The sequence below is a fragment of the Ceratotherium simum genome, chromosome 38 (genome assembly GCF_057802395.1).
Source record: "Ceratotherium simum simum isolate JZ-2026a chromosome 38, ASM5780239v1, whole genome shotgun sequence".
In the NCBI taxonomy this organism is placed as follows: Eukaryota; Metazoa; Chordata; class Mammalia; order Perissodactyla; family Rhinocerotidae; genus Ceratotherium; species Ceratotherium simum.
This window is the reverse complement of record NC_141937.1, coordinates 12,443,853-12,463,076: the sequence shown is the minus strand read 5'-3', so window position 1 is coordinate 12,463,076 and position 19,224 is coordinate 12,443,853. Positions and strand designations below refer to the sequence as shown.

Genomic DNA, 19,224 nt, shown 5'->3' with positions numbered 1-19,224 from the left:
ATTAAAAATTTTTAATGTCTTCTTCTATGCCATCCCATAATAGGAAGATTAGTGGGCTTTAACACATTCCAACAATCCTACTTTACTTGGCATTTTGTATAGAATTTGCAAATTACTTTTTGCTGTAAACAGTAGCTGTAGAATACTTCAAGCTGAGAAGATTAAATGAGGCCCTTATCCTAAAATAAGCCTTTCAACTAAGTTAAAATGACAAAAAATTTCATCTTGTGAAATGTTATTTGGATATTAAAAAATATCTCCAATGAAACACTGCCCATTGAAATCCTCTTGTGCTTCTACAAGGCACCAGGGTATGAATGCAGGGGAGGTAGGATCAGGGGAGTGCACGCATAATTTTTGTGAAGAGGACTTCTAGACCCACGTGAATTATGAAGAGCTTCTTATCCTACAGGGGTTAACACCCTTGCATTGGGAGAAGAATCCGCAGAGAAAGGAAGGACTGACAGTCTTTGGGGTGGAATGCTTTGGGACTACACAGCATCCACCCCACTCCCCAAAATACAAAAGTCAGGGTGACGGATCACACATTCAGAAGAGCCAGTTGCAGGTGTTTTAAAGCTAAAAGAGACAAGAAAGCCTTTAGCCAGGCAGCAGCATAAATGTGAACATTGACTGACTAGGTTTCTAGGGATTAGCAGAGGGATGGGCAGTATTTTAGGGTAAAATACGCCCCCAGGGGCAATCCTCCCTTCCACAATGTTTGTGTACCAGACAAGCTTATGGATGGTGGGGGAACTCTTAATCAGGTATAGGCAGTGGCAGCAGCAGAAGTACGGCCTCCTTCTAAGAGTGAGGGGCTGAGATGGAAGGAACATTTAGAGTGAGGAAGGAGATTAGAGGAGGCAGTTGACTTGCTGAGGGGCAAATCCAGAAGAACTACCACAGGGTCCTGCACGGGACCCACAGTCACCGTGTCCTGTGTGACTTGCTAGGCCATGAAGTCTCTGAGGCCATGCACTTGCTTTTCCAGGTCTGGGCAGAAATGAAACCCACCTCCAGTACCAGTCCCCTCTGCACTCTGCAATGGTGGGAGAACAAGGTGCAGGACAGGGTATTCTGCTGATGTGAGAGGCAGAGGAAGAGCTGCTGGCAAGCCACACAGGGTTTTGTAATTTCACCAACCACACCCTTGTAGGTGTCCAGGAATGTTTAATTTGCGAAAGTGAAGACCCTTCCTTCAAGGCCTGTTATGAATAAAGGTTTGGTTGTCTGAAGCCTGGCATCCAAGGTTTGACTCTGCCATTTATTCATCCTGGGACCTTGAGCAAATCACCTAACCCTTTGAACATCTGTTTCCTTCTTATCAAACGGGATAACAGCACTGCCTCTATTGGACAGGACTGTTGTTGGGGTCAAATTAGTCATGCACATGAATGTGCTTTGAAAATTGTAACATGGAAAAAAAGCCATCCATTTATAAAATAATGTGGGGCAAACTATTTTGTAGACATCAATTGGTTAATTGGTCCAGAGCTATTTTGTTGCTATTTAAAGAATTGAAAGCATTATATTTGAGGGTGCTATACTTTAGGTGTTACTCCAGCTTCCTGATGAAGAGATTAACAGTATTAGACAGGTGTTGAACGCCAGAGTAGCTTTTTATGGGATGTTTGAGCCTAGATGTCAGGTGGAGAAACTGAAGTCTAGAGAATTCAAAGGGCTTGAACATGGTCACCCTGATGACTAGTGGAGCCCAAGTCAGACAGGCCATCTCAAACACTATCCCATCCCACACATGGGGTTTCCTAGTGGTTTCCTTTTGGTCAAACAGAAGTGAATTCTGGGTGTCAAAAATATATATCCTGACTAATCCCACATAAATTGGATTGCAGAAACAGGTGCTGAATGAAACATATATCTATTGTCATTCAGCATTCATTAAAATTCCTGCATCTTATAAAGATGTCAAGACTCCCCAACAGAGTTAGCTAGGAAAAATAAATATAATACTTCACCACACTCATGTCGCTTATTTTCAGTACTACTGAAAAAGGTCCATTGTGAATTTGCCACAGTGAATGTGCTTTTTCATACGTTCTAGGTGTCCTTTAGTCCCTGTGTGTCATGTTCCTCCATCCAAAGGACATTAGAAGATTATTTTGAGGTTCACAGAGATAAAGTCTCACACACTGAGCACAGTATGGACTTACCCTGCCCCGTGGATAGCCAGGCTGATGAAGAAGATGATGAAAACATGGTGTGTGTACCAGAACAACTCATAGGAGACCTGTCTAACGAACTCGGTGGAAGAGGTCATGATCAAGATTAAAGCCAGAGAGATCATCAGGCCGGTAACACCCGCAATTGTTGTTAGCAACTCAGTGGTTGTGTTCTACAAGAAACAAACGACATGACATTAATATTTTGGCTCTACTTTTCCATTTTAGGATCAATACTTGAGAGTCCAAGGAGGAAGCAATTCAAAATGTTCTAATCAGAAGCATATTAGCCTCAAGAATGGTCCCCACACAACTCAAAAAGGGACTTCCTTGCCCTTTCCTTTCCCTCATCTGATGGCAGACATTTGCTTTGCTCAAATTTCATCAAATGTCATTTCATGAATTACATTTTTTTCTTCTCTATAAATCAATTTTCATGTCTGAATTACTATGTTGAGTTGAAATTAGGACAATATATGAAAATGCATTTTAAAGAGAAATACTGCAAAATAAATGTTTCAAGATTTTAATTTTTAAAATAAAAATGTGGATCCCCATGCTTAATTGCATTTTAACATTAATAAACACTTTTTTTGAGAAGTCCCTTAGGGGCATTCCTAATAAAGCGTCTGCACACTCTGTTCCCCTGGTAGTTGTTCCTTGATCTTGCTTTTTAATTGGAAGGCTCATGACTTGCATTTCTTTCATGCCAGCTCAAGAGGCTTGGAATAAGGCTTCGTAAATCCGAGGTGATCAATAAAGATACAGCTATTCTTATCTGGTAGACACTGCCAAAAGGCCAGAATTCTGACCCGTGAATGTAGGGGACGGTTTAGAATAAGAATCACAAAGTGTTTTGTTTTTATTGTGAGTTTCCCATATTCTTGCCAAGTCATTAGTATTCATATATTGTGTCACTATCATTGAGATGCCCATGAGCTCAATAAACTCACACTGTATCTTTTGTCAGTAAAATCTCATTAATTTGAGCTGCTTTGAGATCTCGAGGTAATTGAGACAGGGACTTCTCCGCTGTTTACTTTTTCTTCATAGAGCAAACAGTGGAAATAAAATTGAAAGGGGCATGTTTAAAACATCTAAAAGATTTTTTTCTCAAGTGTACTCAGGCAGTTTAGAAATCCATTTACATCATATGATGTACTAATTTCAAATCATTCTTCTTTGCTTATTAAAACAACTCCCCACTTCCCTTTTCTTGCAACATATTTATAGACTGGTTTGAGTTGCAATGTATTCTCTAAAATAATCCCATTGCATCTCTTTAGAAATACTCTATAAAGTATACTTTGTGTTACTGATACTTATCTTTCTCCAAATACCCCAAATTAGAGGGTTTCCTAAACTTAATTGGTACTTACCTAGTATATTGCTTCTAAAATTTTGAAAGAACTATATTGAGAGTAGCTTAATCATCTTGTTAAATTGCTTCAATAGTATTTATAATAAATACTATTTACTGTATAATCTCTTCGAAATGTTGTGATTTATTCTTGGGTGTGTGTAGCAATGAACTTTCCAGAGCCTTAGTGGGGAAAAGAATTAACCCCAGTAGATGCCCCCAGAAATGATGCGGCTCAGCTGAGTGACCTCAAAGGCATTCCCACAGGCTTAGGGCATCTGTAGTTTTCATTTATAACTGTGAAACTTGTGCTTCTAATTATTGTAGGCTAAGAAAATGTAGCTCTACTTGATCAATAGCCTGATATTGGATACCATCTTAGGATAATTAGAGGACATAGACATGGAAGAATTTCCCCCAATAAAGACTTTGAATTTTGCTTCTTCAAATAAGGTTGCATGGGCAAAATGGTCACTTGAAGAGATAACCCAGATGGTAATGAAAAGATTTCCATTTCTTGAATGTGTTGTCTTAGGGTTCCTCTTGAGCAATACAGATTTTTTTAGCCTGACCAACATACTGGATGCGTATTTCAATATGGTAGTACCTGGCCCAAGGTTTAGGTCAACCAGGAAGAAAGAGGTAGGAGGTGGATTAAGCGAGAGGATGTCGTCTTCATGTCTTCTTCTCTACAGGTGGATTTCTGTGGCCACATTTTCAGTTTTCTTTTTGTTCCCCACATGTGCTGCTGCTCTGCACACACAGCTAAATTAAGGATGTCACTAGCCATGCAGGTCTCATTATGAAATTAGCTACTTTGCTCAGTATCTGATTTGGCAAACCAGCTATTCACATGTGTGCCAAAATATGACACAGGAGAAGAGACCCAGCAAACAATTTGCAAATTGACAATGAAGACATCCACTTTATAAACTCTGGATTTAGATGGCACTTGACCTTCTTTATGATTCTAACATCAGCAAAAAAAAAAAATCTAATCATGAGCTGCTTTTAAAATTTAAAATATTAAGGTTTTAACAGGTTATTGCATTTCCTGTTTAGGTGTATTATTTTTGCTATAAACTAATTAAATGGCAATAGTTTTTCTCCTTGCTCATAACCTCTTAGCAACAGTTATGGCAGAAAGAACTTTTTTTAAAAAGGTGAAATTAATGCTAACATTGGCAGAAACTTCCTCTCTTGAGCTCTTTTATCAAAAACTTTTGAAATACAGTGTTCCCGATAAAGGGATTGGAAAAGGAAAGGTTTTTCCAGATGAGAAACTGGGTAGCATGCAAGGAGAACTCACAGTGTGAAAGGTCCGGATGGGGTTGAGGTAGCTCTCATTTGCAGTGTTGCCAAGTTTGGAAAGCACAGCCGGAAGTCCCTCCACTTCCGCGGACTGGCTCGCGTGGTAGCGCTCCAGGTTGCACACATGAGCCACGATGTGGATGGCTACGGAGGAGGAGACAACATGGGACACGTGCCACGATGGATTTCTTTCTCTGTAGGTTCTCAAAAACACAATGCCTCTAATGGTCAAGTTTCTCTGATCTGGTTTTTGCAATCTCCAAGGAAGAGTGATTTATTTGTGCATCTATCCCAAGGTCTTGAATGGAGTGGATTGAACACTTCTGAAGATATTGTATGATTCAACAGATTCATTTCAATTATATTAAGAAATAAAGTCAACTTCAATTCACCATACTTTAATTATAAACATATGATCATTCTAGAAGTGGAATAGACATTATGATATCACAACATAATTATATGTTCCATTATATATTTTTTCCCCAAGAAATCAGAAGGCGTTATGCCAGAAAACTGTACATCATACATACCTATATGTGTGCATATGATATATTTGATAGATATGAGGGGAGGTATTGTTTTTGTTCTCTTTTAGACATTATATTTTCTATTCTTCCTTTATGCATTTTAGTATATATGTATAATACCCCTACACATACACATACATACATATATTTGCATCTGTTATTCCTAGTGGATTGAAATAAACCAGTATTTGTGGAAGTAAACCTCTCTGTATATTCTTAAGAAGAAAGCTCATCTTTTGAACTCTGGTCGTTGGTGGTGTGTAAATTCTAAATGAAGACAACAAGCTCTCAGGAACACAGTGTCATCTAGCCCGAGGAGTCTGTGCCCCATGCGACTCTTCCCTGTCTTGTGAAATCTGTGGGGAAGCCAGCAGTCACAACATACAGGCAAGGGCATCTTGATGATTTTCCTGCAAATGGAACAACTGTTGGGGGGCTAGTTGATACTTGCTGTTGGGATCAGATTCAAGTGTGAAATGAGAATTCATTATCCAGGGTATAGGTAATTTCCCACTTGATATATATATGTATTTTTTGGTGCCCACAGTGAAAAGCAGCAAAGGCTACTACTATTATAGTCTTTGCCAGTTGTGGGTGAAATCTGGGATCCTCCATGGCTGTACATTGTGGGTTGATGTGTGAGAGAATGAGGGAAAAACGAACAGGAGAAACTTCTGAGAATATTGGTATCATTTGGTCCCTGTGGTCCCTATGGTCCTAGTAGCAGATTTATTTAGAAATATCATCTTCTATTCAGCCACTTCTCTTTGTCACTTGAGTTCCTTCTGTCAGAGCCATCGCCTTTTCTGTCTTGCAAAGTTCTACTCAAGCTTTAAGACCCAACTCAAAAGTTGTTTTCTATCAAGCATTCTTCAATTCCACAGGCATAAATGATACCTTGATGATCACATTTCCCAGGCATTATTATTATGAGTATTTATTTACACCTACATTTCCCAATGGACTTTGACTCCTCAAGACTTGTTCATCTTGAAATCTCAACATTGCTTAGCACCAGTATGTACTTAAAAAAGATTTGCTGAGTGACAATGAGATTACAGAAAGGGAGAAAGGGTCAGAAAGTCAATCTGTAGATGCAACACTGCTGAAGTAGTGTTTTCACTGCTGATATATATATTTTTTGCACATTTTTCTTCAGCCTTTAAGTAGAAAGCAAGTCAAATATGCTTTTGGTTGGGGCCCATTTAAGAAGGCAAAGCATGTGATAGTGTTTCTGAGACTATGATGTCACCTGTCTCCTTGTGAGTTTCGTGAGGTTAGCATCCAAGAGGCAATGCGTTTCCTCCTTATGTTCCATTTGTCAACATACGTAGCCATGTCTATGAACGGGCTGCCTTGTTTAGTCTCAGTGTCCTCAAAACTAGAAAAGCTTATCTAGTAGCAGTCTCTTCCCATATACTATATATAAAATGGGAATTACTTGCTAAACTGAACACAAACGGTGTTCAGTATTCCTAATTGCTGTTTTCTGATAATTATATTAAAGTTTTGAAGAAACAGGTACTATTTCTCACGGCTAACATATATTGAAAATTATTACACTTTGAACACTGTTATTAATGCTTTAGGTGTATTATCTCACTTAATCCTTAGGTATTGGTCTTATTCTCGTTTTACAGACTAACATTCAGAAAGTTAAGGAACTTGTAGTCTGTTAATGGCAGAGATGGGATAAAACCCTATTTGCCTGATTCCAGGACCCCATCTTTTAACCTTTAAGTTATATTGCTTCTTTTCACTAATAAATAATTGTTATACCTTACTTTTTTACTGAAAACTAATTTCTCCTGTGGGCTTAGCTAAAACTCTTTGCGTAGTTCACTTGGTATCTTTAATCTAGACTCAAATAACTCCTAAGACATATGACTGAGCACAACCTTTGGAGTCCTTATTGTAGGTGGGTGTAAATACTTCTTTTACATTCCACCCCTTTATCCTCACTCTCCTGCTGCTAGCTTCCTTCAGTTCGCCCACCATGGACCAAAGCACACCAGACAGCGAGTAGAGCTATTCCCATTTTATAGACATAGGTACTGAGCTTCAAACCAAAGTAAGTCACGTATTTACCATTGCATAATTTACATGAGACCGTCAGAAACGTAATACAGGATAAATTTTTTGTCTTTTATATTCTACATTCTATAACATTCTTCTCCTGTGTAATGAGTTATTGATCACAATCTATTTTCTATTAGGTGGATTTCTACCTGAGAATTTGACACTGCTCAACTAAATTTAGGTACATTTATTGAATGAGCACCGATATTGAACTATTTATTTATTCTTATCGCCAGGTCTCCCATAACAGAGCTGAAGAAACAAATGAAGTAGTACAAGAAACTCAAGATGCTTTTGAAGAGGTATCTCTTGAGGGAATATGGTGAAAACTATTCTTTCCAGTTTTTTTCATGTACTTTAAAATTTGTGTCTTAAATGTTCCTTTACTCCATCTGCCTCCATCTTGTTTTCTTTTCTCAAGTAGAAGATAAAAAGCAGAATATCTTATTTTATCTATCTCAGAAATTCTCAGAGAGAAATGTTTGTCTGAACATTTTATTTCCTCTTAGATCTGATCCTAATTTTATTGTGATCTTGGCTTGGAACTAAAGATATCCTGGCTACCAAATATAGGCTATTGGAACATGAAAGATACCAGGGGAGATATTGATTTTTTTTTCAGAAATTATATTTTTTATTTTTCCTGTATACATTTTAGTTATTTAATATGAATAGCCATGCTATCTGTGCTTACAGTGACAGTTGCTTCAAGTATGTGATAAAATAGTGATATGGTTTTATTTTTCTCTCTCTTAGTCACCAATATCATCTCATGTTATTAGATTTGATATTAACAAGTAGCAGAAAGAATACTGAAGAGGATACCTCTCAGTTACTTAAGTTCTCTCAGCCCCTGTTTTCTCATCTGTAAAATGGGTGGATTGGAATAAACTATGCAATGTCTAAGCTCCCTTCCAGCTGTCTGGCTTCTGTGTCTCCATCTGAAGTTAAGAGGGAACATTTATCATCTAAAAGGAATCTATAATCCAATATGAAAGTATTGCAAACATGAAAATCATGTTTTAATATGTTTTCGAAATCAACACTGGCTAAAAGGGGCTTTTTAAGTTTTGTGGCAAATCCAATGCCATTAACTACACAGGTGTGCTCTTCAAGGTGCCTATGTAGAATTTCTGCTGATCCCTTGGGAGAACCCAAGATGCACATTTCCAGAACCCACCCAAATGTGCCAGGCTAAAGATGTTATAACTGGGTCCTTCCTCGATTTAATTTCTCACCAAAGTCCTTTTACAGTTAAAAGAGAACATCAATCTTGGAAACACTACAAATGCACATTTAATTGGTGTGTGAACTTCTGAGTTCAAATAAGGACCTTTTATTGAAGAGTGAACAAAAAATTCATAAAGGCTACAATTAGAGCCAGTTGCCCTGAAAAAGTTCCTTTCCCTTCTTTCTTTCCTTCTTTTTATTTTTCAGGAGATCAAAGACAGCATAATTGAGGGAGAATCTTGGAAGTGTGGTCAGTTCTTGCTCTCTTTCTGCCTGCCTGTCTATGATAACAGTCATTTTGGAGTTAGTCACCTCCTAATTAAGCAATCTTTGGAAATAAGGAGCCAGGAATAAATCCTGGCTGCACTTTTGCTCCAAACTTTCAAACTTGTAGTCTGATTTCTGTAGGAATACGCATTGACTATAGCACCCTGCACATGCCAGTCATTTGTAAATTGCATTAAATCGTGTTAGGCAGGACTAGGGATAGAGCCTCCTTGGGGGTCCCAGTGCCTCAAGCAGAACTGGATTAGTGGCAATTCTTTAGGGATCAGGTCCTGCAGAGTTTGGGTCTCTGGGGCTGTCCTCTACTGTGTGCCCTCCAAATCTTTTTTCTTAGTACCCTTATTCTGAGCTCGCTTCTCTCAACCTGTCCCTGTTATGTTTATTGACGTTTGTAGACTAATTTTAGCAGCTCATCAGGAGCTCATGGGTAATTGTACACCCCTGGAACCCAGCAGATGCAAGCTGTGGAATTTGCTGGAGAGAGCTGCCTGGGTCACTATTTACAGCCCCCTTTGAAGGAAGCTCTGCTCAAAGTACCACTATTCAATTGGAAGGGTCTTTAAGGTCTACTGAGGACCAGAGTCCAGAAAGATCCACATTAATAAGAATGGAAAGGGTGTGAAACTAAGATTTTTATGCTAGTGAGGTTATAGCTCCCTGAAAATGATTTATTAGTGGTTGAAGAATGCTCCAGCAGCTCTTATCATCGGCAGGCAAGCAGGAAGGCAGGAAGCCAAAAGAAGAAGAGTTCCTGTCACTGCATTTTCGGTGATGCCCTTGATTATAGATACCATTGTTTGCTTCTTCCCTCCTCCTCTCCAGCCTACTCGCACTAGGCTCTAATTACATCCTTTAATGATTTGACCAATTAAAGCCTGTAGTTCAACTTATAGGGAAACGGATGAGAAATTAGAGGCTGGCACGCAAACTTCGATGTGGATGCACTTCTTCCAAGGTTACACACCTCTATTAAGCCAGTCGGGTATTTGAAAAGCAGCATAATGGGCGATGCTAATAAAATAAGCACGGGGACATTTTCAGCTGCTCCCAAGTGAATACACCAGAAGGACAAAATGTGAAAAGCAAAGGTATATCTATGAAACCAGGGCTTAGCTTTTTTTTTTCTTTTTCTAAAAGCGCAGTTGCCAGCCGCATTTCTTAGTTAACGTGAAATGTAATAATTGCTTTGTCAGGGTTCGGGAGAAGTGCAGAGCTTTCTCCTCACCCTCCTGCCTTTGCCCAGAGTGTAACAACTGAAGCGCTGCTGGTTGCCATGGAGGTGGGAGATGAGGAGCACTTTGCTCTCAAAAGCAGTCTGACTGTGCTCAAGGAGCCCCAGGAGATGTCTGGGAGACTGGCAAAGCAGTGGGTGTTCAAGCGGAAGGGGGCCAGAGAGAATACTTGATTCCAGGGATTTGTGAGGGAAAGAGGGAGAAAGAGCATCCTGCTGCTTTGTGTTGCAGCAGAATGTGAATTTATCATCTTGGATGACTGGCATCATTTTGAATCTCTTCACTGCCCACCTTCTAGGTTTCCTCCACCGGGAACTGCTCCCAGTTCCCGGAATGACTCCTGCACTGTCATCTTGTAGGTTTCCCAGGAATTCCTTCAACTTCTTTTGCATGCTGGCTGACTCCTACCCATCCTCAGGTTTGACCAAATTTGTTGAGGATCTCTTGTGTGCCGGGGGCCAGGAAAGCCAAGTTGTATAAGGCACAGTCTCAGCCCCTGCGGTGATCAGAGTCTGAGAAATTTCACTATGAGGTAGGAGGTGTGACTGAGGCCAGCAGCTAAGTTGGGCCAACAGCCTAGACCTGGTAGGTCAGAGGGAGGCAAGCCTGGCAAGGAGTCCTGGATGTGGTGACGTCACATCCGGTGAAGAAGGAGAGGAAGAACGTTTCAGACGAAGAGAATAACAAGAACAAAGGCATAGACTGCTTGGGGACCACCAGTAGCTGGTTACTGCTGATCAGAGAAGCAAGGAGGTGTGGCGAGAGACGAGACTGGAGTGGTGGGCAGGGCTCCATGAGCACATCCTGCCTCCATGCGAAACTTGGATTTGATTCTCTTTGTGATGGCATCAAGTGAATGGAGGTTTCCAAGAGGTCCACTCCTGACAACCAGTCTGCACATCTCATAGACCTGGAAAGATTGCATTGCTGTTCCTCTAATTCCGCAGAGGAAAGGGCATAAGGAACTTATCTGAGATTACACAGCCAATCTACTACTACAGGCATAGAAAATAACTTGGTCTTCTGATTCTAGTCAACAGCTGCCCCTAATAATTATACTCCACTCTGAAAACAGTACTGACCACACTGGTTTCAGAAGGTTATAACTCCTACCAGAGTATCTTGCGCATGGGAGACATTCAATACACATTACTGATACATTTATGCTATTGATAGATGATTACATATAGAGAAATATACATACCCAAATGTTTAAGGAGAAAACTATTTCATAACATGTATTTTCCTTTATTCTTTTCTTCTTTTTCTGATATGTTTTGATGCTGTGTGTTTTTTTGTGCCTTTTCTTTGTAATATCTTTACAACTTTCTCTTAGAGTCCAATTCTGCCTCGAAGCTATTGCGTGGTGCTAGTATTCTTCCTGCCCTTTTGCTGTGTTTTATCTCCCATTTTAATGCAGGAATTAAAGATTCTTAAGATTTTAAAAGAAGCCTAAAGAGTTCTTGAATTCCCTTCTCTGAAGAGCCTCCCAAGGAACAATCTGGACACCACCCATAACACTTGGACACCACCCATGACAGGGAACTCAGTACTCTCAGGGACACTCATTCTGATTTTAAATAATTTTCAAGGTCTGGAAAAGACCTTGATTTCTGAGCTGAAATCTGCTCCCCTGCATCTTCATTCCTCCATGCGTTCACTCATTCATCAAAGATTATTGGCACCTGTGTGTACTCAGCGCTCTTGTAGGCCTTGGAACACAAAGATGAATTAGCCTTGGTCTTTGCCCTCCATCCCTGAGCTGGTTTTCTAGGACATGATGTCTTTTTACCCTTGTTTCTTAACAGACTACAAAGACCTTTTACAAATATTCCCCGGGTTGGTTTAATCTGGCGTTGAAGACAATCTATGGGGAAATCTCCCCGCATGTCTCACCACACACCCAAATTTGTGTTAATTGGCACTCGGGCACCGTCTGTCATGTCTTGTTGCTTAATTAAATCCACATTTGTTTTGAGTGTTCTTTTCACTCTGCTCTTTTTTATGCATGAGAGGATAAAAACAAATGAGGAAAACATTTTATAGTTAAACTAGTTTGAAGGAAATAGCCTTGAATCATAACTCATTATGGTTCAGATAGCCTTTTATTTCAGTGTATTTGTTCTCCAACAAAACCACAAGCCAGTTGGATATTGCCCTTCTTCTTGTCTTTTTCACCAGAGTTTAATCTTGGCCTTGGATGCTAATTCCTAGTGCCTTTCTCTTGAATTTTCTTTTTTTCTAATTCAAGAAACAACAACACTTTATATGGCTATAAAGTGTCATATCTTTTCAAGATCCTTTTATATCCACTAGCTCAGTACTCATCAGAACCTTGTTCACATCATCTTGGTTTTCCTTTTTCTTTTTAACTGCCCATTATACCATTTGATAGCCATTTTCCTATGACTGTGAATGAGATTTTGAATATAGGTCAATTTTATTTCGATGTGAATTATTTTGAATAACACAGTGTTCATTTTTCAAGTAGGTATTTTTTGTTGTATTATCAACAAGCTTAATTATTCACAAAGGAAAATGAAGTTTCATAAACTTTTCCTTGGCAAATCAAAGGCTTCGTAGGGAAAGCTGCATGAGTATAAATTAGAAGTTTAAAAATCTGTTTATGTAAGGTTTATCTGGTCAGATGGAAGGCAAAGATTTCTTTAACCTAAGAGGGAGCCTTTGGTGGGGGGGGGGGCGCGGAATAAGCAAAACTATTAAGTTAAACATTAGGTATTGTAAAATCCATCACACAATTAATAATAAGCACTTACTTGCATTAACAGCTATCCCATAGGCGACCAGTTTGTGGAATTTGAGGTTTTTGTCTAATTGCCTCCTCCATGGTCCTCTGCAGCACTGGAGTAACAAAAATAAAAGTCTCGGTTAGTGAAAAATCATAGTGATGACAGTGTCATGAGAGTTAAGAGCAGCACTCAGATTGTGCCTCTAAATTACTGAAAGTGGGGCTATGGGACACAAAATGAGTGGCCATCAATTAGTCAAACAGGCAAAACCAAATGATTATTACTGGCTTTGCTGAAATTTCAACTCAGTAAAAGTGATTGAGTTAGTAGTTTCCCTGGCTATAAGTCAAAGCTCTGGAATAAACCCGCTAATATCCATGCCTCAGCTTGCTTGGAAAATGAAGATGATAGCCATCATCCTCATCGATGTGGTTTAAGTAGTCTATAAGTTATTCCTTATTGCACAGAGAAAGGCACTATTTTCATCTACATCTAAATATTCATAAAATGATGATGATGATTATATAATAAATTATTTCATCTACTAAGAGTTAACGAAAGTCTCATTTTTCTGTACAATGTGTTACTCCATTTAGCAGGAAACACAGGGAAATACCCAACACGGTGAAATCCCATAGCTAGGAAATTTCCCATTATGTCTGGTAGGGGTTAAAATCTCTGTAATAAATTCTATGTACTGTGATTGTGCTTTCTGGGGCTGAGAACTCAGAGAGATGTTTCCTCAGTGGCGTTTGGCTCATCTTCTTATTTGTCTCCTTTCAGTCAGAAATGGTAATAGCTCAAGTGGTTACAATACTTCCATCTTTGTGAGTCAGGTCAAATTTTATTAGCCTTACTTTCCAGATGGTGTAAACGCATCAGAGAAAGGTTGAGTAATGAGTCCCCTGTCACATAGGGAGTCAATGGCAAAAGTAAAATTCATATCAGATGTACCAATTTCTGATTTTCAGTGTTAGCCACTGTGTTCTCTCTTACAAAGAAACAAACCTCAATCTAAACAAGATTATTGGGAATTTCATAGTAAAGTACATCTTTGTTTTCCATGGCACTTATATTAGTAAGTCATAATGACTGAAATTATTTCAAATATTTTAGTACTTACGATACTCGTCCCTCTGATGAATGAAATAAGGTTTCGGCTGATTGGTAATAGAATTAGCATGCAGTTAAAATTCAGGCACACGGCAGAAGCTCGTGCCCAAGCCAGTGTAGACTGTCCATATATAAAGACACAAGAAAGAGATACAGTGATAATAAGGAAGCTGGGGAAAATAGAATGCATTTTGTTTTCTGAAACAATGCGTAGTCACCAACTCTACTTACACCCAGAATAACTCGTGTGTAAAGGAAAGATTCTTCCTCTTCATACCAACAGAATGTGTCGATAAACAGATATAAATTCACTCCCAGCCAAGAGAGCTAGAGCAGAATGAAAAGAGAAACAATCAATACTATCTTCAATCTTTTCTTCTATTCAAAATCTCTTGAGGTTCTTCTTTCAAAGTGAAATGAAGAGCTTCTCCACACTAATCATAATTATTCCGTATATTTATTTCTCATAGATTAGTTTTTTAACAGTGATTATAGTGGTTAGGAATTGTTAACTTTATAAAAATGTTTTAAACATATATGGGCATACTATAAGGAATTTAGTGAAGAGTACAAAATATTCCTAATCAACATTACTATCATGTCATAAGTCAATGATGTCAAGAAGGAGGAAATCTTTGAAAACAACTCAAAAAGTGCTCTAGAAAAATTCCAATTTCAGAGTTTAATTCGAAGACTTCATTTGATTTAGAGAAACATTCATCCATTATGCAAAAACAAACTACTTGACTTTAAAAATAATTAAAAATGAACTCAATAGTAAAACAACTTTGCATCCTTCTCCAAGGGTAAATTAAATATATCTAATGAATGTTTTCTGACAAGTTTTAGTCTTTTAACCAGCGTAGTACTTCAAGCTATTTAGCGTGCCTGTACAAGTTATCCTAAAAATCAAAGACTATTCAATATATATGTTTAAAATTGAATAACAAAAATGATACTTACTACTAATATGACGGAGAGACTCTCATTCAAAATCCAGCACCCTGTCATGATAGCTTGGCTCCTTTGCTGTTGTCAAATTACTTCTTTCATTCACCTGAGCCTGGATGTTGTATTCTGAGTAAGGGCTTCCCTGCTAAATTATTTTGTCTTTTTGTCTTCAGAAGCACCTACTGGGAGTAGCTCTCGAGGAATTTCTAATTAAGGTCTTCTTGCCAAGGGCACATCACCAAGCTGACATGCCTCATGACCTGGGTGAATACAAGGCAAGTCTCTGTCTAATGATTCCTTTCTTCAAAGATTTCATTAGAAAAGAAAGCTCGTCTTATTAAATTATCCTCATGTACTTTATACTCCATTCATTTTCTACATGATTGCAGTCAAGATGATAATAAATCTTTATGTAAATTTGAGAAATAACCTAACTGCTGAAGGTTGGATACAGCAAAACTCTTCTCTTGAGTTTTCTCTACTTTGTTTATTTTCTCTTTACTTCCTTTCCCTCGCTTTTATTATTTTTTTTGTCTCTATGTGTTTGTTTATTGTTGTTATTATCTACTACTTAATGAAGGAAATCATACGGTATTTGACCTTCTCCCTCTGACTTATTTCACTTTGCATAATACCCTCAATGTCCATCCATGTTGTCACAAATGGCTGGATTTCATTGTTTTTTATGGCTGAGTAGTATTACATTGTGTATATATACCACATCTTCTTTATCCATTCGTCCCTTGATGGGCAATTAGGTTGCTTCCAAGTCTTGGCTATTGTGAATAATGCTGCAATGAACACAGGGGTGCATGTATCTTTACGCATTGGTGTTTTCAAGTTCTTTGGATAAATACCCAACAGTGGAATAGCTGGATCATATGGTAGTTCTATCCTTGATTTTTTGAGGAATCTCCATACTGTTTTCCATAGTGACTGCACCAGTTTGCACTGCCACCAGCAGTGTATGAGAGTTCCCTTCTCTCCACATCCTCTCCAACACATGTTGTTTCCTGTCTTGTTAATTATAGCCATTCTGACGGGCATGAGGTGATATCTCATTGTAGTTTTGATTTGCATTTCCCTGATAGTTAATGATTTTGAACATCTTTTCATGTGTCTGTTGGCCATCTGTATATCTTCTTTGGAGAAATGTCTGTTCAGGTCTTTTGCCCATTTTTTAATTGGGTTGGTAGTTTTGTTGTTGTTGAGATGCATGAGTTCTTTATATATTTTGGAGATTAAGCCCTTATCAGATGTATGGTTTGCAAATATCTTCTCCCAATTATTAGGTTGTCTTTTCGTTTTGTTGATGGTTTCCTTTGCTGTGCAGAAGCTTTTTAGTTTGATGTAGTCCCATTTGTTTATTTTTTCTATTGTTCTCTTGCCTGGTCAGACATGGTGCTTGAAAATATGCTGCTAAGACCAATGTGGAAGAGTGTACTGCCTATGTTTTCTTCTAGAAGTTTCATAGTTTCAGGTCTTACATTCAAGTTTTTAATTCATTTGGAGTTAATTTATGTGTATGGTGTAAGGTAAGGGTCTACTTTCATTTTTTTGCATATGGCTATCCAGTTTTCCCAACACCATTTGTTGAAGAGACTTTCTTATCTCCATTGTATGTTCTTGGCTCCTTTGTCAAAGATAAGCTGTCCATAGATGTGTGGGTTTATTTCTGGTCTTTCGATTCTATTCCATTGATCTGTGTGTCTGTTTTTGTGCCAGTACCATGCTGTTTTGGTTACTATAGCTTTGTAGTATATTTTGAAATCAGGGAGTGTGATACCTCCAGCTTTGTTCTTTTTTCTCAGGATTCCTTTAGCTATTCGGGGTCTTTTGTTGTTCCATATAAATTTTAGGATTCTTTGTTCTATTTCTGTGAAAAATGTTGTTGGAACTTTGCTAGGGATTGCATTGAATCTATAGATGGCTTTAGGAAGTATGGACATCTTAACTATGTTAATTCTTCCAATCCAAGAGCACGGAATATCTTTCCATTTCTTTGTGTCTTCTTCAATTTCTTTCAGCAATGTTTTATAGTTTTTGGTGTACAGCTCTTTCACCTCTTTGGTTAAGTTTATTCCTAGGTATTTTATTCTTTTTGTTGCAATTGTAAATGGGATGGTATTCTTAATTTCTCTTTCTGCTACTTTGTTGTTAGTGTATAGAAATGCAACTGATTTTTGTATGTTGATTTTGTATCCTGCAACTTTACCATATTCGTTTATTACTTCTAAAAGTTTTCTGGTGGATTCTTTAGGGTTTTCTATATATAAAATCATGTCATCTGCAAATAGTGACAGTTTCACTTCTTCCTTTCCAATTTGGATCCCTTTTATTTCTTTCTCTTGCCTGATTGCTCTGGCTAGGACTTCCAGCACTATGTTAAATAGGAGTGGTGACAGTGGGCATCCTTGTCTGGTTCTTGTTCTTAGAGTGATAGCTTGCAGTTTTTCACCATTGAGGATGATATTAGCTGTGGGTTTCTCATATATGGTCTTTATTATTTTGAGGTACTTTCCTTCTATACCCATTTTATTCAGAGTTTTTATCATAAATGGATGCTGTATCTTGTCAAATGCTTTCTCTGCATCTATTGAGATGATCATGTGATTTTTATTCTTCATTTTATTAATGTGGTGTATTATGTTGATTGATTTGCCAATGTTAAACCATCCCTGCATACCTGGAATAAATCCCACTTGATCATGGTGTATAATCTTTTTTAACATATTGTTGTATGCGATTTGCTAGTATTTTGTTGAGGATTTTTGCATCAATGTTCATCAGTGATATTGGCATGTAATTTTCTTTTTTTGTGCTGTCCTTGTCTTGTTTTGGTATCAGGGTAATGTCGGCTTCGTAGAATGAGTTAGGGAGCTTCCCCCCCTCCTCAATTTTTTGGAAGAGTTTGAGAAGGATATGTATTAAGTCTTCTATGAATGTTTGGTAGAATTCACCAGGGAAGCCGTCTGGTCCTGGACTTTTATTTTTGGGGAGGTTTTTGATTACTGTTTCGATCTCCTTACTGGTGATTGGTCTATTCAAATTCTCTACTTCTTGATCCAGTTTTGGAAGGTTGTATGATTCTAAGAATTTATCCATTTCTTCCAGATTGTCGTATTGGTTGGCATATAGCTTTTCATAGTATTCTCTTATAATCTTTTGTATTTCTGAGGTGTCTGTTGTAATTTCTCCTCTTTCATTTCGGATTTTACTTATTTGTGCCTTCTCTCTTTTTTTCTTGGTGAGTCTAGCTAAAGGTTTGTCAATTTTGTTGATCTTTTCAAAGAACCAGCTCTTGGTTTTATTAATTTTTTCTATTGTTTTTTTGGTCTCTATTTCATTAATTTCTGCTCTGATTTTTATTATTTCCCTTCTTCTACTGATTTTGGGCTTTGTTTGTTCTTCTTTTTGCATTTCCTTTAGGTGCATTGTTAGATTGTTTATTTGAGATTTTTCTTGTTTGTTGAGATAGGCCTGTATTGCTATAAACTTCCCTCTTACAACCGCTTTTGCTGTCTCCCATAAATTCTGGCATGTTGTATTTTCATATTCATTTGTCTCCAGGTATTTTTTGATTTCTTCTTTGATTTCTTCGTTAACCCAGTCGTTGTTCAGTAGCATTTTGTTTAATCTCCACGTATTTGTGGCTTTTCTGATTTTCTTCCTATAGTTGACTTCTAGTTTCATACCGTTGTGGTCAGAAAAGATGCTTGGTATTATTTCAATCTTCTTAAGTTTATGGAGACTTGTTTTGTGGCCTAATATGTGACCAATCCTGGAGAATGTTCCATGTGCATTTGAAAAGAATGTGTATTCTTCGGTTTTTGGATGGAATGCTCTGTATATATCTACTAGGTCCATCTGTTCTAGTGTGTCGTTTAAGGCCAGTGTTTCCTTGTTGATCTTCTGTTTGGATGATCTATCCGTTGGTGTAAGTGGAGTGTTAAAGTCCCCTACTATTATTGTGTTACTGTCTATTTCTGTTTTTATATCTGTTAATAACTGCTTTATATATTTAGGTGCACCTACATTGGGTGCATAGATATTTACAAGTGTTATATCCTCTTGTTGGATTGTTCCCTTGATCATTATGTAATGCCCTTCTTTGTCTCTTTTTACAGTTTTTGTTTTAAAGTCTATTTTGTCTGATATGAGTACTGCTACTCCAACTTTCTTTTCATTGCTATTTGCATGGAG

The 19,224-nt window shown here is 38.0% G+C and overlaps 1 protein-coding gene across 1 annotated transcript in view; it reads right to left on the bottom strand.

Annotated features, from left to right (window-relative positions):
* The window catches only part of NOX3 (NADPH oxidase 3), a 57,107-nt gene extending 41,984 nt beyond the window's left edge, over positions 1-15,123 (bottom strand). The window contains exons 1-6 of the mRNA XM_004440705.2: positions 15,034-15,123; positions 14,302-14,397; positions 14,081-14,191; positions 12,985-13,069; positions 4,850-4,995; positions 2,172-2,353 (exon numbers count right to left, since the gene is read on the bottom strand). Coding sequence (XP_004440762.1) covers positions 2,172-2,353; positions 4,850-4,995; positions 12,985-13,069; positions 14,081-14,191; positions 14,302-14,397; positions 15,034-15,081 — 668 coding nt within the window. The 5' untranslated portion in view covers positions 15,082-15,123. The remainder of the gene's footprint in view (positions 1-2,171; positions 2,354-4,849; positions 4,996-12,984; positions 13,070-14,080; positions 14,192-14,301; positions 14,398-15,033) is intronic.
* Positions 15,124-19,224: the final 4,101 nt, after the last annotated feature.